The sequence below is a fragment of the Coffea arabica genome, chromosome 6c (assembly GCF_036785885.1).
Source record: "Coffea arabica cultivar ET-39 chromosome 6c, Coffea Arabica ET-39 HiFi, whole genome shotgun sequence".
Classification (NCBI taxonomy): domain Eukaryota; kingdom Viridiplantae; phylum Streptophyta; class Magnoliopsida; order Gentianales; family Rubiaceae; genus Coffea; species Coffea arabica.
In genome coordinates, this window is record NC_092320.1 from 7,292,045 (window position 1) to 7,309,143 (window position 17,099).

At 37.8% G+C, this 17,099-nt stretch overlaps 4 protein-coding genes, 1 long non-coding RNA gene, 1 other non-coding gene and 1 pseudogene across 6 annotated transcripts; 2 read left to right on the plus strand and 5 right to left on the minus strand.

Annotated features, from left to right (window-relative positions):
* Positions 1–95: 95 nt before the first annotated feature.
* On the plus strand, positions 96–1,987 carry LOC113697594 (protein LATERAL BRANCHING OXIDOREDUCTASE 1). The gene is made up of 4 exons (XM_027217276.2): positions 96–305; positions 412–665; positions 888–1,218; positions 1,504–1,987. The coding sequence occupies exons 1-4, from the start codon at positions 111–113 to the stop codon at positions 1,738–1,740; spliced, it is 1,017 nt and encodes a 338-aa protein (XP_027073077.2). The 5' UTR covers positions 96–110; the 3' UTR covers positions 1,741–1,987.
* A 1,281-nt stretch (positions 1,988–3,268) lies between these two features.
* On the plus strand, positions 3,269–5,304 carry LOC140008396 (protein LATERAL BRANCHING OXIDOREDUCTASE 1-like). The gene is made up of 4 exons (XM_072052526.1): positions 3,269–3,566; positions 3,868–4,115; positions 4,261–4,588; positions 4,717–5,304. Exons 1-4 carry the CDS (start codon positions 3,330–3,332, stop codon positions 4,960–4,962), a joined length of 1,059 nt encoding a protein of 352 aa, XP_071908627.1. The 5' UTR covers positions 3,269–3,329; the 3' UTR covers positions 4,963–5,304.
* Positions 5,305–5,492: 188 nt separating this feature from the next.
* Positions 5,493–7,726, minus strand: LOC113692386 (uncharacterized). The gene is made up of 2 exons (XR_011815783.1): positions 5,930–7,726; positions 5,493–5,802 (listed from the first exon to the last, which is right to left on the minus strand). It is a non-coding gene; the product is annotated as an uncharacterized protein (transcript).
* A 413-nt stretch (positions 7,727–8,139) lies between these two features.
* On the minus strand, positions 8,140–13,098 carry LOC140004443 (probable anion transporter 6, chloroplastic). The gene is made up of 9 exons (XM_072051612.1): positions 13,022–13,098; positions 12,416–12,496; positions 11,975–12,036; positions 10,597–10,664; positions 10,015–10,130; positions 9,230–9,266; positions 9,013–9,108; positions 8,425–8,566; positions 8,140–8,243 (listed from the first exon to the last, which is right to left on the minus strand). Exons 1-9 carry the CDS (start codon positions 13,024–13,026, stop codon positions 8,155–8,157), a joined length of 696 nt encoding a protein of 231 aa, XP_071907713.1. The 5' UTR covers positions 13,027–13,098; the 3' UTR covers positions 8,140–8,154.
* LOC113692865 (large ribosomal subunit protein eL43y-like) lies at positions 10,968–11,516 on the minus strand (annotated as a pseudogene).
* A 174-nt stretch (positions 13,099–13,272) lies between the features above and the next one.
* On the minus strand, positions 13,273–14,653 carry LOC140008397 (uncharacterized). The gene is made up of 3 exons (XR_011815784.1): positions 14,322–14,653; positions 13,625–13,724; positions 13,273–13,355 (listed from the first exon to the last, which is right to left on the minus strand). It is a non-coding gene; the product is annotated as an uncharacterized lncRNA (long non-coding RNA).
* Positions 14,654–15,186: 533 nt separating this feature from the next.
* Positions 15,187–16,095, minus strand: LOC140008606 (uncharacterized mitochondrial protein AtMg00810-like). Its single transcript, XM_072053428.1, has one exon. The coding sequence runs from the start codon at positions 16,093–16,095 to the stop codon at positions 15,187–15,189; it is 909 nt and encodes a 302-aa protein (XP_071909529.1).
* Positions 16,096–17,099: the final 1,004 nt, after the last annotated feature.

Consider the following 17,099-nt stretch of genomic DNA (forward strand, 5'->3'; position numbering starts at 1 on the left):
TGACTTTGACTAAAATCAGTGGCACCCTGCCCAGCCACGTCTATATATTAGTATTATTCTTATATAATCAAGAACTATCGCAGAGGGTCACTCGTTCACAGGTCTGCAAAATGGCTTCCAACGTATTACCGTCCACAGTCAATCCCCCGCCGGAAAATTATATCCACAACCCAGCAGCCATCTTTCCACTGCTACAGATACCTCAGGTTGACCTTTGCGTCCTCAATAGTGAACCATCATCACCTGAAGCCACTCAGGAGCTCAAGATTCTCCGGTTTGCTTTGACCGTGTGCGGTTTCTTTCAGGTTATATCCTTCACATATATCCTAGATTCTTGGTGCTAATTCTGTTGTTTTCTAGTAATGCAAGATGATTCATTAGAAGTTCAGCTGTGATGTATTGTTTTCTCAGGTTGTTAATCACGGAATAGATATTTCACCCCTTGAGGAATTGTATGATGTTACTAAACGATTTTTTTTACTTCCACCGGAAGAGAAGCACAAATATTCACGACCAGCTGGTGATCTTGATCTTGCTGGTTTTGGAAATGATCAAACTCTCACTCAACATCAGACCCTTGACTGGAATGACGTGTTGTATCTCGACTTGTATCCTGAAGATCAAAGGACACTAAAATTATGGCCTGACAATCCTAACGACTTCAGGTAATTTTTGCTCGTCTACTATCCGGTAACTACTAAGTGAAATCGCAAGATCATATAGGCTCCCAAAAATGATAAATTTCCAACATAGACCACCAGCTCCCCATCATCAAATTCAAGTAGCTTTTTTTTTTAAATGGTTATTTAATTAAATCTGATAGTACAGAGAGAAAAAAATCCCTTCAATTCCTCTCATTCATACAAATAGTAACTTTTTTTGCGTAGGAAAGTTTTGCTCCAGTGTAGGGCGAAGTTACAAAAATTAAATGAGCTCATCCTCAAGGCCATGGCAAATTCGCTCAACTTGGAAGACAATACCTTTCTGAAGCAATATGGAGAAAGCCCAAGGGTGCTATCAAGATTTAACTCTCATCATCCGTGTTCAGGATCAGGACCCCAAGTTGAAGCCAAACCGCATTCGGATGCATCGACATTGACTTTTTTCTTACAAGACAAACCAGTGGAAGCCCTTCAAGTCCTAAGAGGTGATAAATGGTTCAGACTTCCTGCCATTGCTCATCCTGCTATACTTGTTATGCCTGGGGACCAAGCTGAGGTATAATTACTAATCCCTCTTTTCCCCTGCAAACTTCAGAATTTTAAGCCCTTGAAGTCCTGAAAGACTCACTAATGTTAGCCTACATTGTACAAGAAGTTCCCAATCAATGCTGACACAAAGGAAGAAAAGGGTACTAAAATTGTATCAATATTGTTATGAGGTGTTTCTTGCAGCTTTGATAAACCATCCGTGACCATGCTTAGATATTCAGAAACACTAGGCATTGTCTCCTTGTGGTTTCATGAATTGGGATTTCACAGGTCTTCCTTTTTATACATGCAGATAATGACTAATGGCCTATTCAAGAGCCTGTTGCATAGGTTTGTGGCAAACTCAGAAAGAGAGAGGATCAGCATATCCATTTTCTTTATCCCTGATAAGGAAAATGTGATTGAACCAGCAGAAGGACTTGTTGATGAAAAAAGGCCAAGTTTATATAGACCAGTTGTAGATTATGTTGGTGCATTTTGCCCTGAGCATCGTGAAGGGAACAGAGTGATTGATGCGCTGAAAAAATGAATTTCCTGCTCATATTTTAAATTTGCTGGTTCCATACGAGTAAAAGATTGCTATGTGATATATGAGCAAGCCTATCTGCCTATAATATCATTATAGCTTGCGCTCATGATTTCAACTCTCAGCTTTCATAACCATTTACGGAAGTTGGTATTTGCAGATTAGTTATACTTATTTTGCCAATTTAGCTCAATTATTTCCCTATGAATGATTTGGAGAAAGGTGTTTTACATCCTCCAACTTGGTGGTACATTCTCTTTAATGGTGGCAGTGGAAGTATTACGAGGAATTGTAAGTTGTAACATCACAATTGGGTAAACCAAATTCGAGAACCCTATTTCATTTATATCGATCAGAATCTGAAACTCCATCCATTTCCGAGAACTGGATTAGTAATAAGACACATCTTCACCTAATTTCCTCTTGCCTGCTACTCAAAGTCAAAGGTGCAGCTTCCTTTTTAACTTATTAAGAATGAATTTACAGCCTTTTTTTAAAAAAATTTTTTGTATGAATTTACAGTTCGATTGCATTAGAGTGAAAATTTGTTGGAAGTACTAAATTATGAAAAATGAATGACTCGAAAACAACGAAGTGATTTACTTTGTGATCCACAAGAAAGTGATTTACAGATCGGATCCTTTAGAAGAATAAGAAGGTTGGAAGAAAAAAGATATGTGAAAAAAGACTCGCCGGTGATACAAAAATAAAAATAAAAATGAGAATGTGGTTGGTTGCAGCTAGCTTTCAGGAGAAAAACAAACAAAAAAGTAGCAAATTGCTGAAGAGGTCCTAACTTTCGTTGATAAATGAAGCTCCATGTACGGCTAGTTCACACATTCTTTGTGCAGATCAAGAAAGTTGATGGGATGGCTTTTTGTCTCTTGTATATGTTTGCTTCTACACTACAAGATATTAAATCCGGGTGTATATGGCACTTGCTCCTACTTCTGAAGTTTGAAGACTGGTAAGATGGCCAATGGTGCAGTCAAGAGAGAGATGGTTTCACATAAGACAGCTCAGGAGATGTTCCTTCATGGTGGCGAGCCACCACCTCGTTGCTTTGTTAAAGAAAGTCAATTTGTGTTAGTGGAACGTTCTCCTCCATCAGCTCCCATACCAACGATTGATATCAGCCTCTGGTCTGGTGGCCAGTAGCCCCCATCAAGCCATTTAAAATTTGGTGGGATGGGAGACAATCCCACCAATTGCTACATTAAGTAGCTTTTTAAAAGATTTTAGTGTATTTGTCTGATCCAATAGTATAGTAGTTCAGTTCCTACCAGCCCCTGTCTCTTAGATCTCTCTTTTAGATTATGATAATATAGAATACTATAGATGAAAGTGACGATGGATCAAAAAAAAAAAAAATATTGTACGGCAATCATGCCATGATTGTAAACTTATTATTTCACTTCCTGCTATCTTTACATATTTAAAAATTGACATCAGTATTTGACTTTTTAGCCCTTTTCTAATTTAAATGTAAATTTCTACCTTCCAAATTAAACACCTTATTAGAAGCCCGGCTTTGGCTTTAGATACTTTTGATACATATCTGTAACTTTTGCAAAGCACCGAGCGGCACCGTCATGGCTGGAGACTCAGAACTTGACCCCTACAGGATGGTTCAGGAATTGGCAGAGGATGGTGATGAAATTCCAGAGAGATTTATATGCAAAGATACTCCTTATGGGCTCATAACAGCCTCTCTTCCGTTGATGGACATCCCAGTTATTGATCTTAGTCGTTTGTCATCTTCATCAGCTACAACAGATGAGGAACTCGAAAAACTTCAGTCAGCTCTGAGTTCATGGGGTTGCTTTCAGGTTCAAATTCATTGTCAAAATAACCTGCTGCACTTACTGATCTCGGATATTGTTGTTGTTTTCAGTTGACTTGTTCAAAGTTTGTCTTTTTTGCCACCTTTAGCCTGCCTCTCAGAAGTTTTGATATGCAAAGTTTCATCTCCTGATTCTGTTGAAAGTATATGGAAAATAGCGCAATAACTTTTTCATATTCAAATTGCTGCCTCTTTTTGCGAATATGTTTACACCTTCTCCTCTGCCTTTCTTATGGATGTCAAGAGAATTTCTTTGTTGATACTGAAAGAATGGCATAGAGTTTCAGGTTATAAACCATGGAATAGAATTTTGCTTGCTGGATGAACTGCGAGAGAATGGCAGACAATTCTTGAAGCTCCCTATGAAAGACAAGCAGAAGTATGCTAGAGCAGCAAATGAGATTGAAGGTTATGGAAATGACATGATTTTGTATGAGAATCAAACTCTGGATTGGACAGACAGGATTTACCTTTTAGTGAGTCCAGAAGATGGCCGAAAGCTACAATATTGGCCTGAAGATCCCAAATCCTTTAGGTAATTATTTTTCAATTTTAAGTTAAATTTTTGGCAAAAGCAATGTTTTTAATCAGTCTGCAGCAAATGCCTGCATTTCCAAATGACCTAGTATGCTAGTATCGAATTGACATGATGCTTTCGTTGGTGCTGCTTTTTCTAATAGGGTAGTTTTAGAGGAGTATGCAAAAAGGGTGAAAATGATAGTTGAAACTCTCCTCAAGTCCATGGCAAAAGCACTGAACTTGCCAGACAACAGTTTTCTGAACCAATATGGAGAGAGGCCAGTTATGTATACTAGATATAACTTCTATCCCCCATGTCCAAGGCCTGATCTTGTTCACGGAGTGAAACCACACGCCGATGGCTCAGCAATCACCGTACTCCAGCAGGATGAAGAAGTTGAAGGCCTTCAATTCCTCAAGGATAATCAGTGGTTTCGAGTTCCAATCAGGCCTCATGCGCTTATAGTTAACGTCGGTGATCAGATAGAGGTAGTGCCAACATGTTATTTTATGCATTTGTACAGTTAAATCATCGTATTCAAGCTTCAGTGACTACTTTGGTGGCTTCGTGATGTTTCTGATTAACATTTCCCAATGGACAACGGGGATAAGTGCAGGTAATGAGCAATGGGATCTTCAAGAGTCCGTTGCACAGGGCTTTGACAAACTCAGCGAAGGAGAGGATCTCCGTGGCTACGTTCTGTTCACCAGAAGTAGGAATGGAGATTGGACCAGTAGAGGAGCTCATCAATGACAAAAATCCTAGATTATACAAGACAGTGAAAGACTACCCTGAACTTTTCTTCAAGTACTACCAGCAAGGCAAGAGGCCAATTGATGCTGTTAAACTATATAGCTCATAAAAAGCTAACCTTCATGCACTTGCGGCATGAAAAAGTGCAGAGAACCAAGTGTCATGCAACGTTGAGTTGCTGGTTGTTAATGCTATTCTTCTACATTTTGGGGACGAAGAGGTTGTGGACCTGGTCTGGTCATTTCTTTTCAGTTGCTGCTTCTTTTTAATGCTGTTCTTATACATCTTGGTGACGAGGAGGTTGTGGATTTGCTAATCTCATTTTGCAACTGGAATTAAATAGGTGTGACATCCTTCTGTTTATTCTCCATGTCATATAAAAGAATCCATTTTCCTTTTGTCATTGACAGACAATGGCATGTTATCTATCATATTGGATTTTCGAGCATAAGCAACAACTAGGAAAAGCATATGCTCTGTTGGGCTTGCCAGCAATGCTTGGAATGCAACAACAATTACCTAGAAGATAGGAGTTAGGAGAGAGCAGAAATCGTCTTGTTAAACTACTAGGCTTCATATCGAGTCTTCAACTGCGGCAACGACAAGGCCTGGAAAAAATTAGTACTTGTGAAGAGCAACTATAGAGAACGTAGAAATAAGCACTCTATATTTATAGTCTCTAGTATATGTGCCTCGCATTTTGATACATTCTGCGGAAACTCCCATTGCCGAATAAGAAACAAAATTTTCTTGCAAAGACGTTCTCTAAGATCAAGCGGACATAGCATGACTGAACATGGAGGGTGCTGCAGGTGGAGGAGGAAAATCTGTATGTCTCCAGGATTGTGGGGAGAATAGTTGAAGGTAGCATACAACAAGGGCATCATGTCGGAATGCAATCGTGATGTGATGACTGATCTATACCCATGAGAAAGACGCGAAGCATGATCTGCAATAGAAGTAGTCAAGACAAACATAAATGGATTAACAACTGAAAAGATGACTAACAAACCAGGACTAACTCATACTAAATGTATCTGGCACAGCAACGGCAAATTAATCATACAAAATCTTACAGGCTTCTGTCGTTGCGCGGGCAGATGGATGCTAAACTTATGCAGGCGTACACAAGCACATGGCAAGCGCAAATCTCCTCCTCCAAAAACTGTTGCATGAAAATAGATTTCCAAGATTCCATTTAAGGATGAATGCAGGCAGGCTTCGGGACTTTGCATTTGCTATCTTCAAGATTCCCAGAAACTCAATCAAAAACACACCCGAGCATACACGTAGAGGACCCAGGAGATTATTTGACAGAACAGTTCTCATTTTTCTTGCATAATGTCACAAGGAACCCCGCAGAAGTTGCAAGTTCACGATCCTGGAAAAGTTTTAAGCCGAAGGGCTCCTTGAAGCTTCTTTTTGATGTTCTACCTTGACACCAGTTAACAGGAGCACCAAGAAGAAACCTCCTTGGCTCTGTTACTTCACAAGTGGAGACTAGATGAGCAAAAAAGCATACCGTAATTTGAGGTATATCCAAAGGATACTGCCCAAAGCTGTACGCAAACAAGTCCATGGATTCAGCAAATTTAATCAATCCTCTAGCAACCCAAAGAAACTTCTACCATTTGTTACCAAGGTCACTAGCAGGCAGACATATGTGGAGGAAAGGAAGGAAAAAAAAAAGTGCATCTACGATTTGCCTCTTTTAATCAATTCCAATTTGTCAGACAAATGTCTTTCATCACATGGTAGTTATTGACTTTCACACCAATCACAAATCTAAATCACAATTTCAAAATAGTCGAAAATAATCAGACCACCCAATATTGCTGGTTCTCAGAATGATTCATCAGCAAAATCACAAATGATGCAATACATGCCTTTTCATCTTCCACAAACTTTCAAATGTGGGATTTATATCACAAGGCTACCATACCACGATTACATACTACATAGACGAGCAAAAATACAACAATCTTTATGTCCATTGCCTGGGACAGCAAAACCAGATTTAATAGATAACTACATGACATGCGAGTGAGGGTCGAAAAGAACACCATACTAGCACGGCAGACAATTTTTTAAAGACAAATCCCCAACTGAAAATAGCTCTGTTTGTGTACAGCTCATATACTTAACACCAAGTCACCAACCACAAGCCCTGGAAAAATTACATATTCTAAAAATCCAACGATACAGGACCTAGTAATAAGCACTCTATTCAAATACTCTCTATGATGAGCAACTCTCATTTCCATACAGTCTACAACCACTCCCATTGGCGAATAAGATACAAAATCAAATGGAGCTAACATCGCTACAACTCCAACATGAATGTAGCCCCCAGAACGTGGAAGGTGCAACAAATGGGGCAAAATCTGTATGCCTACTATGTGGGAAGATTAGTTGAAGGTAGCATACAAGGGCATCACACACCACTGGAATGTAATGATGACCACTGCATCCATTGCATCGAAAACACACAAGGCAGGATCTGCAATGCAATAGTCAAGACAAACAAACATTGATTAACAACTGAAAAGATGACTAACATACTGAGACTAACTCATGTTAAATGTACTAGATATAGCAAATGTCATCCAAATCTCACGGGCATTGAGGAGGCAGATGCACGTGAAACTTGTGCATACATACATTTGCACATAGCAAGTGCAATTTCCTCCTGCAAGATTACTTTGTAAGGGTGAATGTAGAATTCGAGTCTTTGCAATTGCCATCTTCAAGATTCCCAGAAACCCAATCAAACACACATTAATATATTCAGATAAATGTAGTTTGCTAAAGCAAGAATACACGAACAGAATACAAGTGGCAAATACATCGCGACGTAGCAACATCAACCCCGTCATCAGTTCAAATCTTATTTCGAACACTCAAGTAACTACAACACATCTTGTGAGAGGTGGAAATGGTGGCAGAACCAAAAGTGTTCAGTTAAAAAACCAAGGAAAAGAAATTTTTCAAAAATCAAATAAAGAAGTTGTGTAAACAAATCTTATAACTCCAGAATAATTACTGATAAGAGTCAACTAAACAGAGAACAAAGTGCAATCATGATGCTAGCTTCGCTCTATGGTTACACCTTTGTTAAGTCAATAATGAGGCAGGAGACAGAAGAAATAGGGTACTCCTGTTGTAAACTGACATGCCAAAAGAATAACTTTAAAAATTCAAGATTTGCAGCTCAATTTTATTCCTACATTTTCTAAACGAAAATTGTATTTTCCTTGATTGCATTGAAGCTAACAGCCAAACCTCACCAGTATTTGGTCACTCAAAAATTACGTTTAAGTATGTTTACATCACTTACCAAAAGTATGCTTGCATACTCGGGTGAAATGTCTTGATGAGTACAGTATAAACCTAGAAGCCAGAAATGAATATAAGAAATCCGGGGGAAGGGTTGTAAGTAAGAGTTCTTGGGTTCAAGTCCTCTCACTTACAAAATATATATATATAAGAAATCAGCACTTTTCCAATTATTTTAAAAGACTGTATCTTTTCTAAGTACCTAATCTTAAGTAAAATGAAATCAATCAAATACCTGATAATGCAAAACTTGAAAGCGCTAAACCTCCAGTGAGAATTGTTACAACCTCCCATGGAGGCAATCCCAAATCCAAAGAGGAAAGAATCATACAAGAAGTGGGAGAGAGGAAAGAAATTGTTTGGCAAGTTTTGCGCACCTGTTAGCATAACACAAGCATATATGAACAAGAAAGAAGAACCAGCAAGTCAATTAACTGCTCCTGGTAGACTTCTGTCAGAGATAATGATAGAATCACTTAAACTAGTCCTGTTACTTGTATGCCATGAGACAGGCAAGATAATTTTTCACCACTCTTTCAGGAATTTACGTACTAGTATTCATCTTCCTCTCCAATCAACTAGAAGACCCACTGCCGGCATATCGTTGCTTCTTAGCTTCACTTAGTAAGGACCACTACAGACACAGATACCATGCAAGGATTTCATGCAATTTCATGTTCAGCCATGCAAAAACCAGGATTCTAAAAGATGTAAAAATCTTGTCCCAGGAACCAAATACTATAGTACTTTCTTTTTACACATAGTAAAGCCCATAATTCATCAAAATTCATAACTAAAAGCACATATAAATTGTTGCACTTACCCTGGCGGTGTCAACCCCTTTGGTAATTAAGTAGTCAGCCAGTTGAGCAGCTATGCTGGTGACAAAAATTGAAGCTAATGGAGGAAGGACTGAAACCTGAAACAAATACCTATGCATGACTTGGTCCTCAATACATGTTATCTTTGCATATCTATCCTACAACTAGAACGCATCATTGTAGTAAGCATTCAGTGATACTAAGATCATATAAGCTCACCCATGCAGCTTCTGTCAGATTAAGACTGAGCTCCTCACTGCAGGTTACACAAGCTGACAATTCAGTTTCTTCAAATATAAATCATAGAATGATGACGAACTAATAACGAATGTAGCACACTCTTGAGTTTCATGAGTCGAATGAAAGAAGAACGAAGAACATAGCCATCAAGGAAAATAAAAAGGTTTTTACAAGTTATGTACCAAGTGCTTGTGCATGGCAAGTTGGAAACAACTTTGTTAGATATCTATTTTGTGTCACTCTCAAAATTTAAGTCTCTGAGTTCAAACATAAAAGAGCGTTAAAAAAGGAGACAAATGGAGCTTTAACTATACTGGGTTTACTCCATCTGAAGAAAGAAAGATAAGATTACACAAGACTCTTTAGTTGTTCATAATCCTATGCTTAAATTGGCAACTTTCTGTGTTTTAACAACTTTCTCTGGCTGCATGTTGCTGTACCTTGCAAGCCTATGTTTTAACAACTGATGTCATTCATTGATAGCAAAAAAAAGTGTATCAGCTCCAGAAACACTCTTTTTCAATGTAAAGATTTACTTTTTCCCATCCAGCAACTGAAAGTCTTGGTCTTATATCACTTGGATTTTTTGGTCATATACTATTTGTATACATAACAGCCTATGCTTGAGGGATCACATTTACTAGCATTTGTTATGTATTTTAGAAAGTAGACTAAGACTTTCACTCATAAAGCAATGAAAAAAGTCTTCAAAGGAAAAAAAAATGCTGAGATCATTTTTCAGAAATATTCCAGTTCAAAGATACCTGAAATAAGTTGGAAGCCAGGATAAACAAGTATAGTGACCCCAACTTCCACAAAAGTGAGCATATATCATGGCCCACACAGCTTTACTCTTGAAAAAGGCCTTCCAAGGGACATCCTGTAATATATGTATATATAAAAAAATTGCTAATTAAGTAAGCAAGAACCAAAAAAAAAAAAACTAAAATCAACCCACCAGACCATTGCTTGCAACACCGATTAACATTATGGGGCACTGCATACGTTTCTCATAAGTTTCTTAATAAGAAAAGTTTACTTGAAAGATTACTGGGGAGAAGATTAGTGTGCAACTTGGTCCTAAGCCGCACTGTAAGCAAGCAATCTAATTCCAGAATGAAATGAGCAACTCTTATGGAAGAGAAACTCCAGAACTTTAATGTTAAGCCAAACCAGTTCAAGACTTGAATCTATGGTGTTCAACCATAACTGTAACATTTCAAGTCTAAATAATGCTAACCTTATCATATCTAAATTGTAGTCCAACTTGTATGAATGCAATATAGACATTTTCTACGGTAAAATGATCCTACAGTTGATGTGGCAAAAGACAAAAGGCTATATACCTTCAGTGATCCTTCCAATTCTTCCAAGGACCCAATCCATGAATTCTTTTCGGAAAAGAATAGATGCCCTGGATATTGGAAACTGTTATCGATATGACACAATGGTTATACATATTCATATATGTGGATTTAAACAAAGTGATGCTAAGTGTTAAATTCAACATGGAATCATAGTCAAGCATGGCCAATACAAGCATTAAATCACCATGGTGTGTGCCGTTGCTTTTACATATAGACATTATCACCAAATATTAGATAACTTTAAGCAGGGAACCTCTCATAATATGGAAACTAAGCAATGCTACATCATGCTTTTTGAGCAAGACAGGATTCTTGCAGTTATCTCTTTATGCTGGTTATTTACTTGAATATTACCTTTTTCTGTTAGAATCTAAAACAATATTATTAGCTTTTACAGGTTTCTGAATCCATCCAATCTGCTCCCTCAGCCTTTGGATGATACTCCTGACAGTCACAGCACTAGAAGTGTTTAACGTGTATTGGGCTTTACCTTTCCCACAGTCTTTGCATCCCCAAATTTCCAAAAGCCTCCCTTTTTACTCCATACTTGCCACAGAATTTGAAGAGGTATAAGCTATGCTGAGAGACTTCTATGTTCTCAATTTGCCGTTGCAGACTAGCACCACTAAGGGTATCAAATTTCCCAACAACCATTGCATTCTTGGTTCTCTTACTCGTGTTGAAAAGCTGGGATGTTTCATGCAGGAGATGTTGAAGGGTGGAGGCGCAAAACCCCCAGATTCCCATCATAGTCCTAGGGGAATTGTTTGTAGGATAGCGAAGAAGAGGGAGGGAGAAATTTTCTGGAGAATGAAAGTCACCTATTCCTGTACTTTTGGAAGCCCAATGAATTAACAGTATCTTTTAGAATTCCAATAAGAAGAGCAATATCTCAGTAAATAACCTTTTTACACGGTTAACTCTCACTTTTGTTACTACAAGGCGGAAGATAACAAACCAGAAAGTGGAAATGTATTAACAGCTTTCATGCAACTTTAAGGAATACACTTTTGTTTTGGTCCACTGCAGGGTCAAAAGACCCATTACAGATACAATTCTACAATTCTATTTTCGTTAGAGGTTCACAAATTTGAGCCTCTCTCTCTCTCTCTCTCTCTCTTTTTGTGGAATTTTTGTTGGGGGGTTGGGGAAAGAGGTTAATGAATTTCAGTGGTCCAGGTTAGTTCATTTTGTTTAGCGTTGAATTTCATGAGATGGACACATTAGCTACATTATTGCAATGTCAACTTCAATCTAAAATGAATTTTTACATTCAAACTATGGCAACCCAGGTCATTTACAGAAAGAAAGAAGAACTTTTGTGAAAGCACGATGAAGAAAGGCAAATTTTGCTAACCTGATGTTGATGCACCACCTGCTGAAGGTTCACCATCCTTAACAAACTGAAATGCCAAGAACCTGCAGCAGGGATTAGATACTTTGCTCTAAAAATAACACAAGAAATCTAATGTTTAATGAACCAACAACAGATATAGAAAGTGAAGCAAAAACATGGACAGCAGAATTGTTGTCATGGTATGAGCATTTGAACAACTAGGTACAGAAAAGATCTAAAAAGTTTTCAGTTCCAAAAATGTGCACGCCCAAATAAAAGGAATTTTAAGTAATAAGAGCTCATAATGTAAAGAAATAACTTGTTGAAATATTCTAGTGGGTATTAGAATGGTAATGACCAGCAATCCTAATCATTATGGCAGACCAACACATAAAAAAATAACCTACATTAATCCTTACGCAGAAGAAAAGAAAATAATAATCACCCATGCTTGCCACTTACCAGGCTATGCCAAGGAAGCCAAATATGATAAACACAGACTCCCATCCATAACTTTGGATTAATGGAGGAGCCAAAAGAAGCCTGTAGGTTCACATAAGTAAAAATTACTGACAAGAAATTCCAAAAAAAAAAAAAAAAAAATTTTTTGCACACGCCTGACAGCGTCACAGATTTCCTAGTCAGGCTCATCATGAAACAGAAGAACTGTCCAGGTTCAGGAATGTATGAGCAGGCTATTAAGAATTTGAAGGAGGCAGTTCTAATATGAGAAATTGAGAGAGATTGATGAAACAAAGACCACCTTAAACTACAGGTTGAGGCTGCAAACTGTTTTCATAGTTTCAGAGTCTCTTTTCTTCTTTTCGATTAGGGTGTGGAAGGGGAAGCCAAAGAAGAAGGTTTCAAGATAAAGAAAGAAGCATGCAAGTAGTATACTCGCGGCACAGCCTGGATCTAACAAAAGTTCATTGAAAACCCTGTAATTGAACCAATAAACCTCATTCTGAAAAGATACCATATTTTTCAAGGAAAAAAAAGGAATTGAATATTGATATCAGAACACATATCATTAAACACAATGATGATCATATTCTACGTGGAAGTTACCCCATAACACTTCCAAAACTCAAGCCTCCAAAAACAAATGATACTGCCCGTGAGCGTTCTTCCAGTGGTATTGACCTGCAAAAGTTTGAATTGAACTTGAATTATCATGCTCAAGACTAATAATAAGATGCATCAAAGCAACAATATCAGAAAAGGGCAGAAGAACTCATAAAGGACATCATAGTTTCTAAAGTTAATCATCATACAAAAGAAGATACAACTTAATGAACAAACTCCATAAAAAAGGCATGCCTCTAAGCTCTGCTCAGTGTCATACATGCCTGGCAATCAAATCGGTAGCAGCTGATGGTGAAACACCTTCTCCCATACCAACCTATGTAATTATTGACAATGAAAGATCAATGAGTTGATGGTAACTACAAAGAACAGGAGGAAATTAACCTGAGCACTCAATAAAATTAACAAAATCAGCACATAATACCAAAGGCAGACAAATTTTCCATAGCTACAAAATAACCAAAATGATGACCGGCCCTGGTTGATTATTCAAATTATATCTCATGTAGCTTCACAAGCACATATTTATGTATAAGTGATAACTTGAAGACTATAGCAAAAATGGAGATATGGAAATGGAATTACCAAAATCCTGGAAGCAACCAGTCCAGGCATGTACCCAGCAAGAAAAGGAACTAGAGCTGTGGCCAATGACCAGGCCAGAACACCAACCTCAAGTACCTTTCTGCAAAGAGAATGCCTACCAATCAGTACAGCATCACAAGACACTAGCAGCTAGACAAAAGTTCACCTCTCTCTTCCAGACGTGAAGCTTTGAGACTTTAACAAATTGAAAACACAATTTTAGTTTTCAAAACTAGCTCCTTAAAAATTAACTTTCTTTTAAGTTTAATACATCTGAGTATACTAGTACATCTTCACCTTAATTTCCTCTTGCCTGCTACTCAAAGTCAAAGGTGCAGCTTCCTCTTTAACTTATTAAGAATGAATTTACAGCCTTTTTTTAAAAAATTTTTGTATGAATTTACAGTTCGGTTGCATTAGAGTGAAAATTTGTTGGAAGTACTAAATTATGAAAAATGAATGTCAGGGGGTAATCCCGTAACTCGAAAACAACGAAGTGATTTACTTTGTGATCCACAAGAAAGTGATTTACAGATCGGATCCTTTAGAAGAATAAGAAGGTTGGAAGAAAAAAGATATGTGAAAAAAGACTCGCCGGTGATAAAAAAAAAATTAAAAATGAAAATGTGGTTGGTTGCAGCTAGCTTTCAGGAGAAAAACAAACAAAAAAGTAGCAAATTGCTGAAGAGGTCCTAACTTTCGTTGATAAATGAAGCTCCATGTACGGCTAGTTCACACTTTCTTCGTGCAGATCAAGAAAGTTGATGGAATGTCTCTTGTATATGTTTGCTTCTACACTACAAGATATTAAATCCGGGTGTATATGGCACTTGCTCCTACTTCTGAAGTTTGAAGACTGGTAAGATGGCCAATGGTGCAGTCAAGAGAGCGATGGTTTCACATAAGACAGTTCAGGAGATGTTCCTTCATGGTGACGAGCCACCACCTCGTTGCTTTGTTAAAGAAAGTCAATTTGTGTTAGTGGAACGTTCTCTTCCAGCAGCTCCCATACCAACGATTGATATCAGCCATCTTCTGATGAAGAATTAAAGGGGCTGTTTTCAGGTTTGACTTTATTTATACTGTTGCAGATCTTTTGTAATGGCAAATTGTCTGAATTTTCACGCATTTCCTTTTAATCAGGAAGTGGACATTTTAATATACTAAGAACTGTTGGGTATTAGAGCAGAAAAAGGTAGAGCAAGAGTGAATACGTATTGCAGAAGTCTAATTTTATTGAGGCATAAGCCATGCTTTTATATAGCATAAAGAAAATTGAATTAGAGAAAATCTAGAAAAAAATCTGCTAGAGATAAGATCCTAGAATCAGAATCATATCACATACTTGACTTATCTATTGCCTAAAAATAGCAATGTGAAAACTAACTGCTGCAATCTGTTAGCAGTTCCACAAATCATACTATTCAACACTCCTCCTTGGTTTTGGAACTGCATACTCCAAGTTTTTGCCTCAAGAACTCAAATCTTTCCTTGGGAAGAGCCTTCGTAAAGATATCAGCACTTTGATCTTCTGTTTTACAGAAAATCAGCTGCACTTCTCCCTACTTTTGCACTTCCCTCAAAAAATAAAGCTTTATCTTGAAATGTTTCGTTTTGCCATGGAACACTGGATTATTGGAAATAGAAATTGCAGCCTCATTGTCAACAAATATCTGAGTGCAATCTTCCTGTTTCATGTGTAGATCAGTCATGAGTTTTCTTATCCATAGTGCTTGATTCACAGCAGCAGCGGCAGCTACATATTCTGCTTCTGCAGTGGATTGAGCTATGACATCCTGCTTCTTTGAACACCATGAAAAAATTCCAGACCCAAAAGTAAAACAGTAACCTGAGGTGCTCCTCATATCATCAGCACATCCAGCCCAATCACTATCAGAAAAACCATGAAAATTGAAATTTTTAACTTGACTGAACCTTATTCCATAATCAACAGTACCTTTAACGTATCTCAAAATCCTTTTTGCTGCTTGAAAATGAATTTCACTAGCACAGTGCATGTATCTTGATAACAGACTCACTGCCTGCATGATATCTGGCCTGGTTGCAGTCAAATACATTAGACAGCCTATTAAGCTTCTATACAGCCCTTCATCAACTTTTTCAGCTCCATCTTCTTTGCAAAACTTCTCCTTTTGATTCATTGGAGTCGCAGTTGATTTGCACCCTTCCATGTTAACTTTTTTCAGGACCTCCTTTGCATACTTTTGCTGGCATATAAACACTTCATTTTGCTTCTGTTGTATCTCCATACCAAGAAAGAATGACATCATACCAATATCAGTCATTTCAAAGACATCTTCCATCTCCTTTTTGAACTTATCAATCAACTCCTTGCTGCTTCCTGTAACAAGAAGGTCATCAACATATAAAGATATCACAAGTATTTCACCATCAACCTTTTTGATATATAAGGTAAATTCACTCAAACTTTTTTCAAAGCCTAAATTCATCAAGTGTGCATCAATTCTGCTGTACCAAGACCTCGGTGCTTGTTTTAAACCATACAATGCCTTTTTTAGACGATACACCTTATTTTCTTTTCCTTGAACAGCAAATCCTTCAGGTTGCTCCACAAAGATTTCTTCCTCCAGGTATCCATTTAGAAAAGCTGACTTAACATCTAATTGATGTATAAGCCAGCCCTTTTGTGCAGCAAGAGCCAACAACATTCGTATGGTATCCAATCTGGCAACTGGAGCAAATGTTTCGGAGAAATCTACTCCAAACATCTGAGCATATCCCTTAATGACGAGTCTTGCCTTGTGCTTGTTTATAGAACCATCAGAATTTAATTTGGTTCTATAAACCCATTTGACACCTATCACCTTTTTGTGTGTAGGTCTGTCCACCAACTCCCAAGTTTGATTTTTATCTATCATTTTGAGCTCCTCCTTCATTGCAACTATCCATTTCTGATCAGTTGTAGCTTCTTTAAATCCTGCAGGCTCCATAACAGCAACATTACATCTCTGATAAATATCAGAGAGTAATCTGGTTCCTCTAACAGGTTCTTCATCTACATCATCATTCTCTACCTGCATTTCAAATTTATCTTCATTTTTCCAACTCCAGCTGTCTGACTCAAGGAATTTAACATCCCTGCTCACAATTATTTTGTTGCTTTGTGGTGAGTAGATTCTGTAGGCCTTTGAAGATGAGCAATAGCCTACAAAAATCCCCGACTCTGCTTTCTTGTCTAACTTGTCTCTTTTAACCTGAGGAATATAAGAGTAACACAAACAACCAAAGGTCTTTAGATAAAGCAATTTTGGCTTGTAGCCATGCCATGCTTCAAATGGCGTCTTTTTCTGTAGAGCTTTCGTTGGCAATCTGTTTAGTATAAAAATTGCTGTGTTCATAGCTTCCGCCCAAAATTTCTTTGGCAGCCCTTTATCATGTAACAAGCATCTTGTTATCTCCATAAGCGTCCTATTTTTACGCTCCACCACTCCAT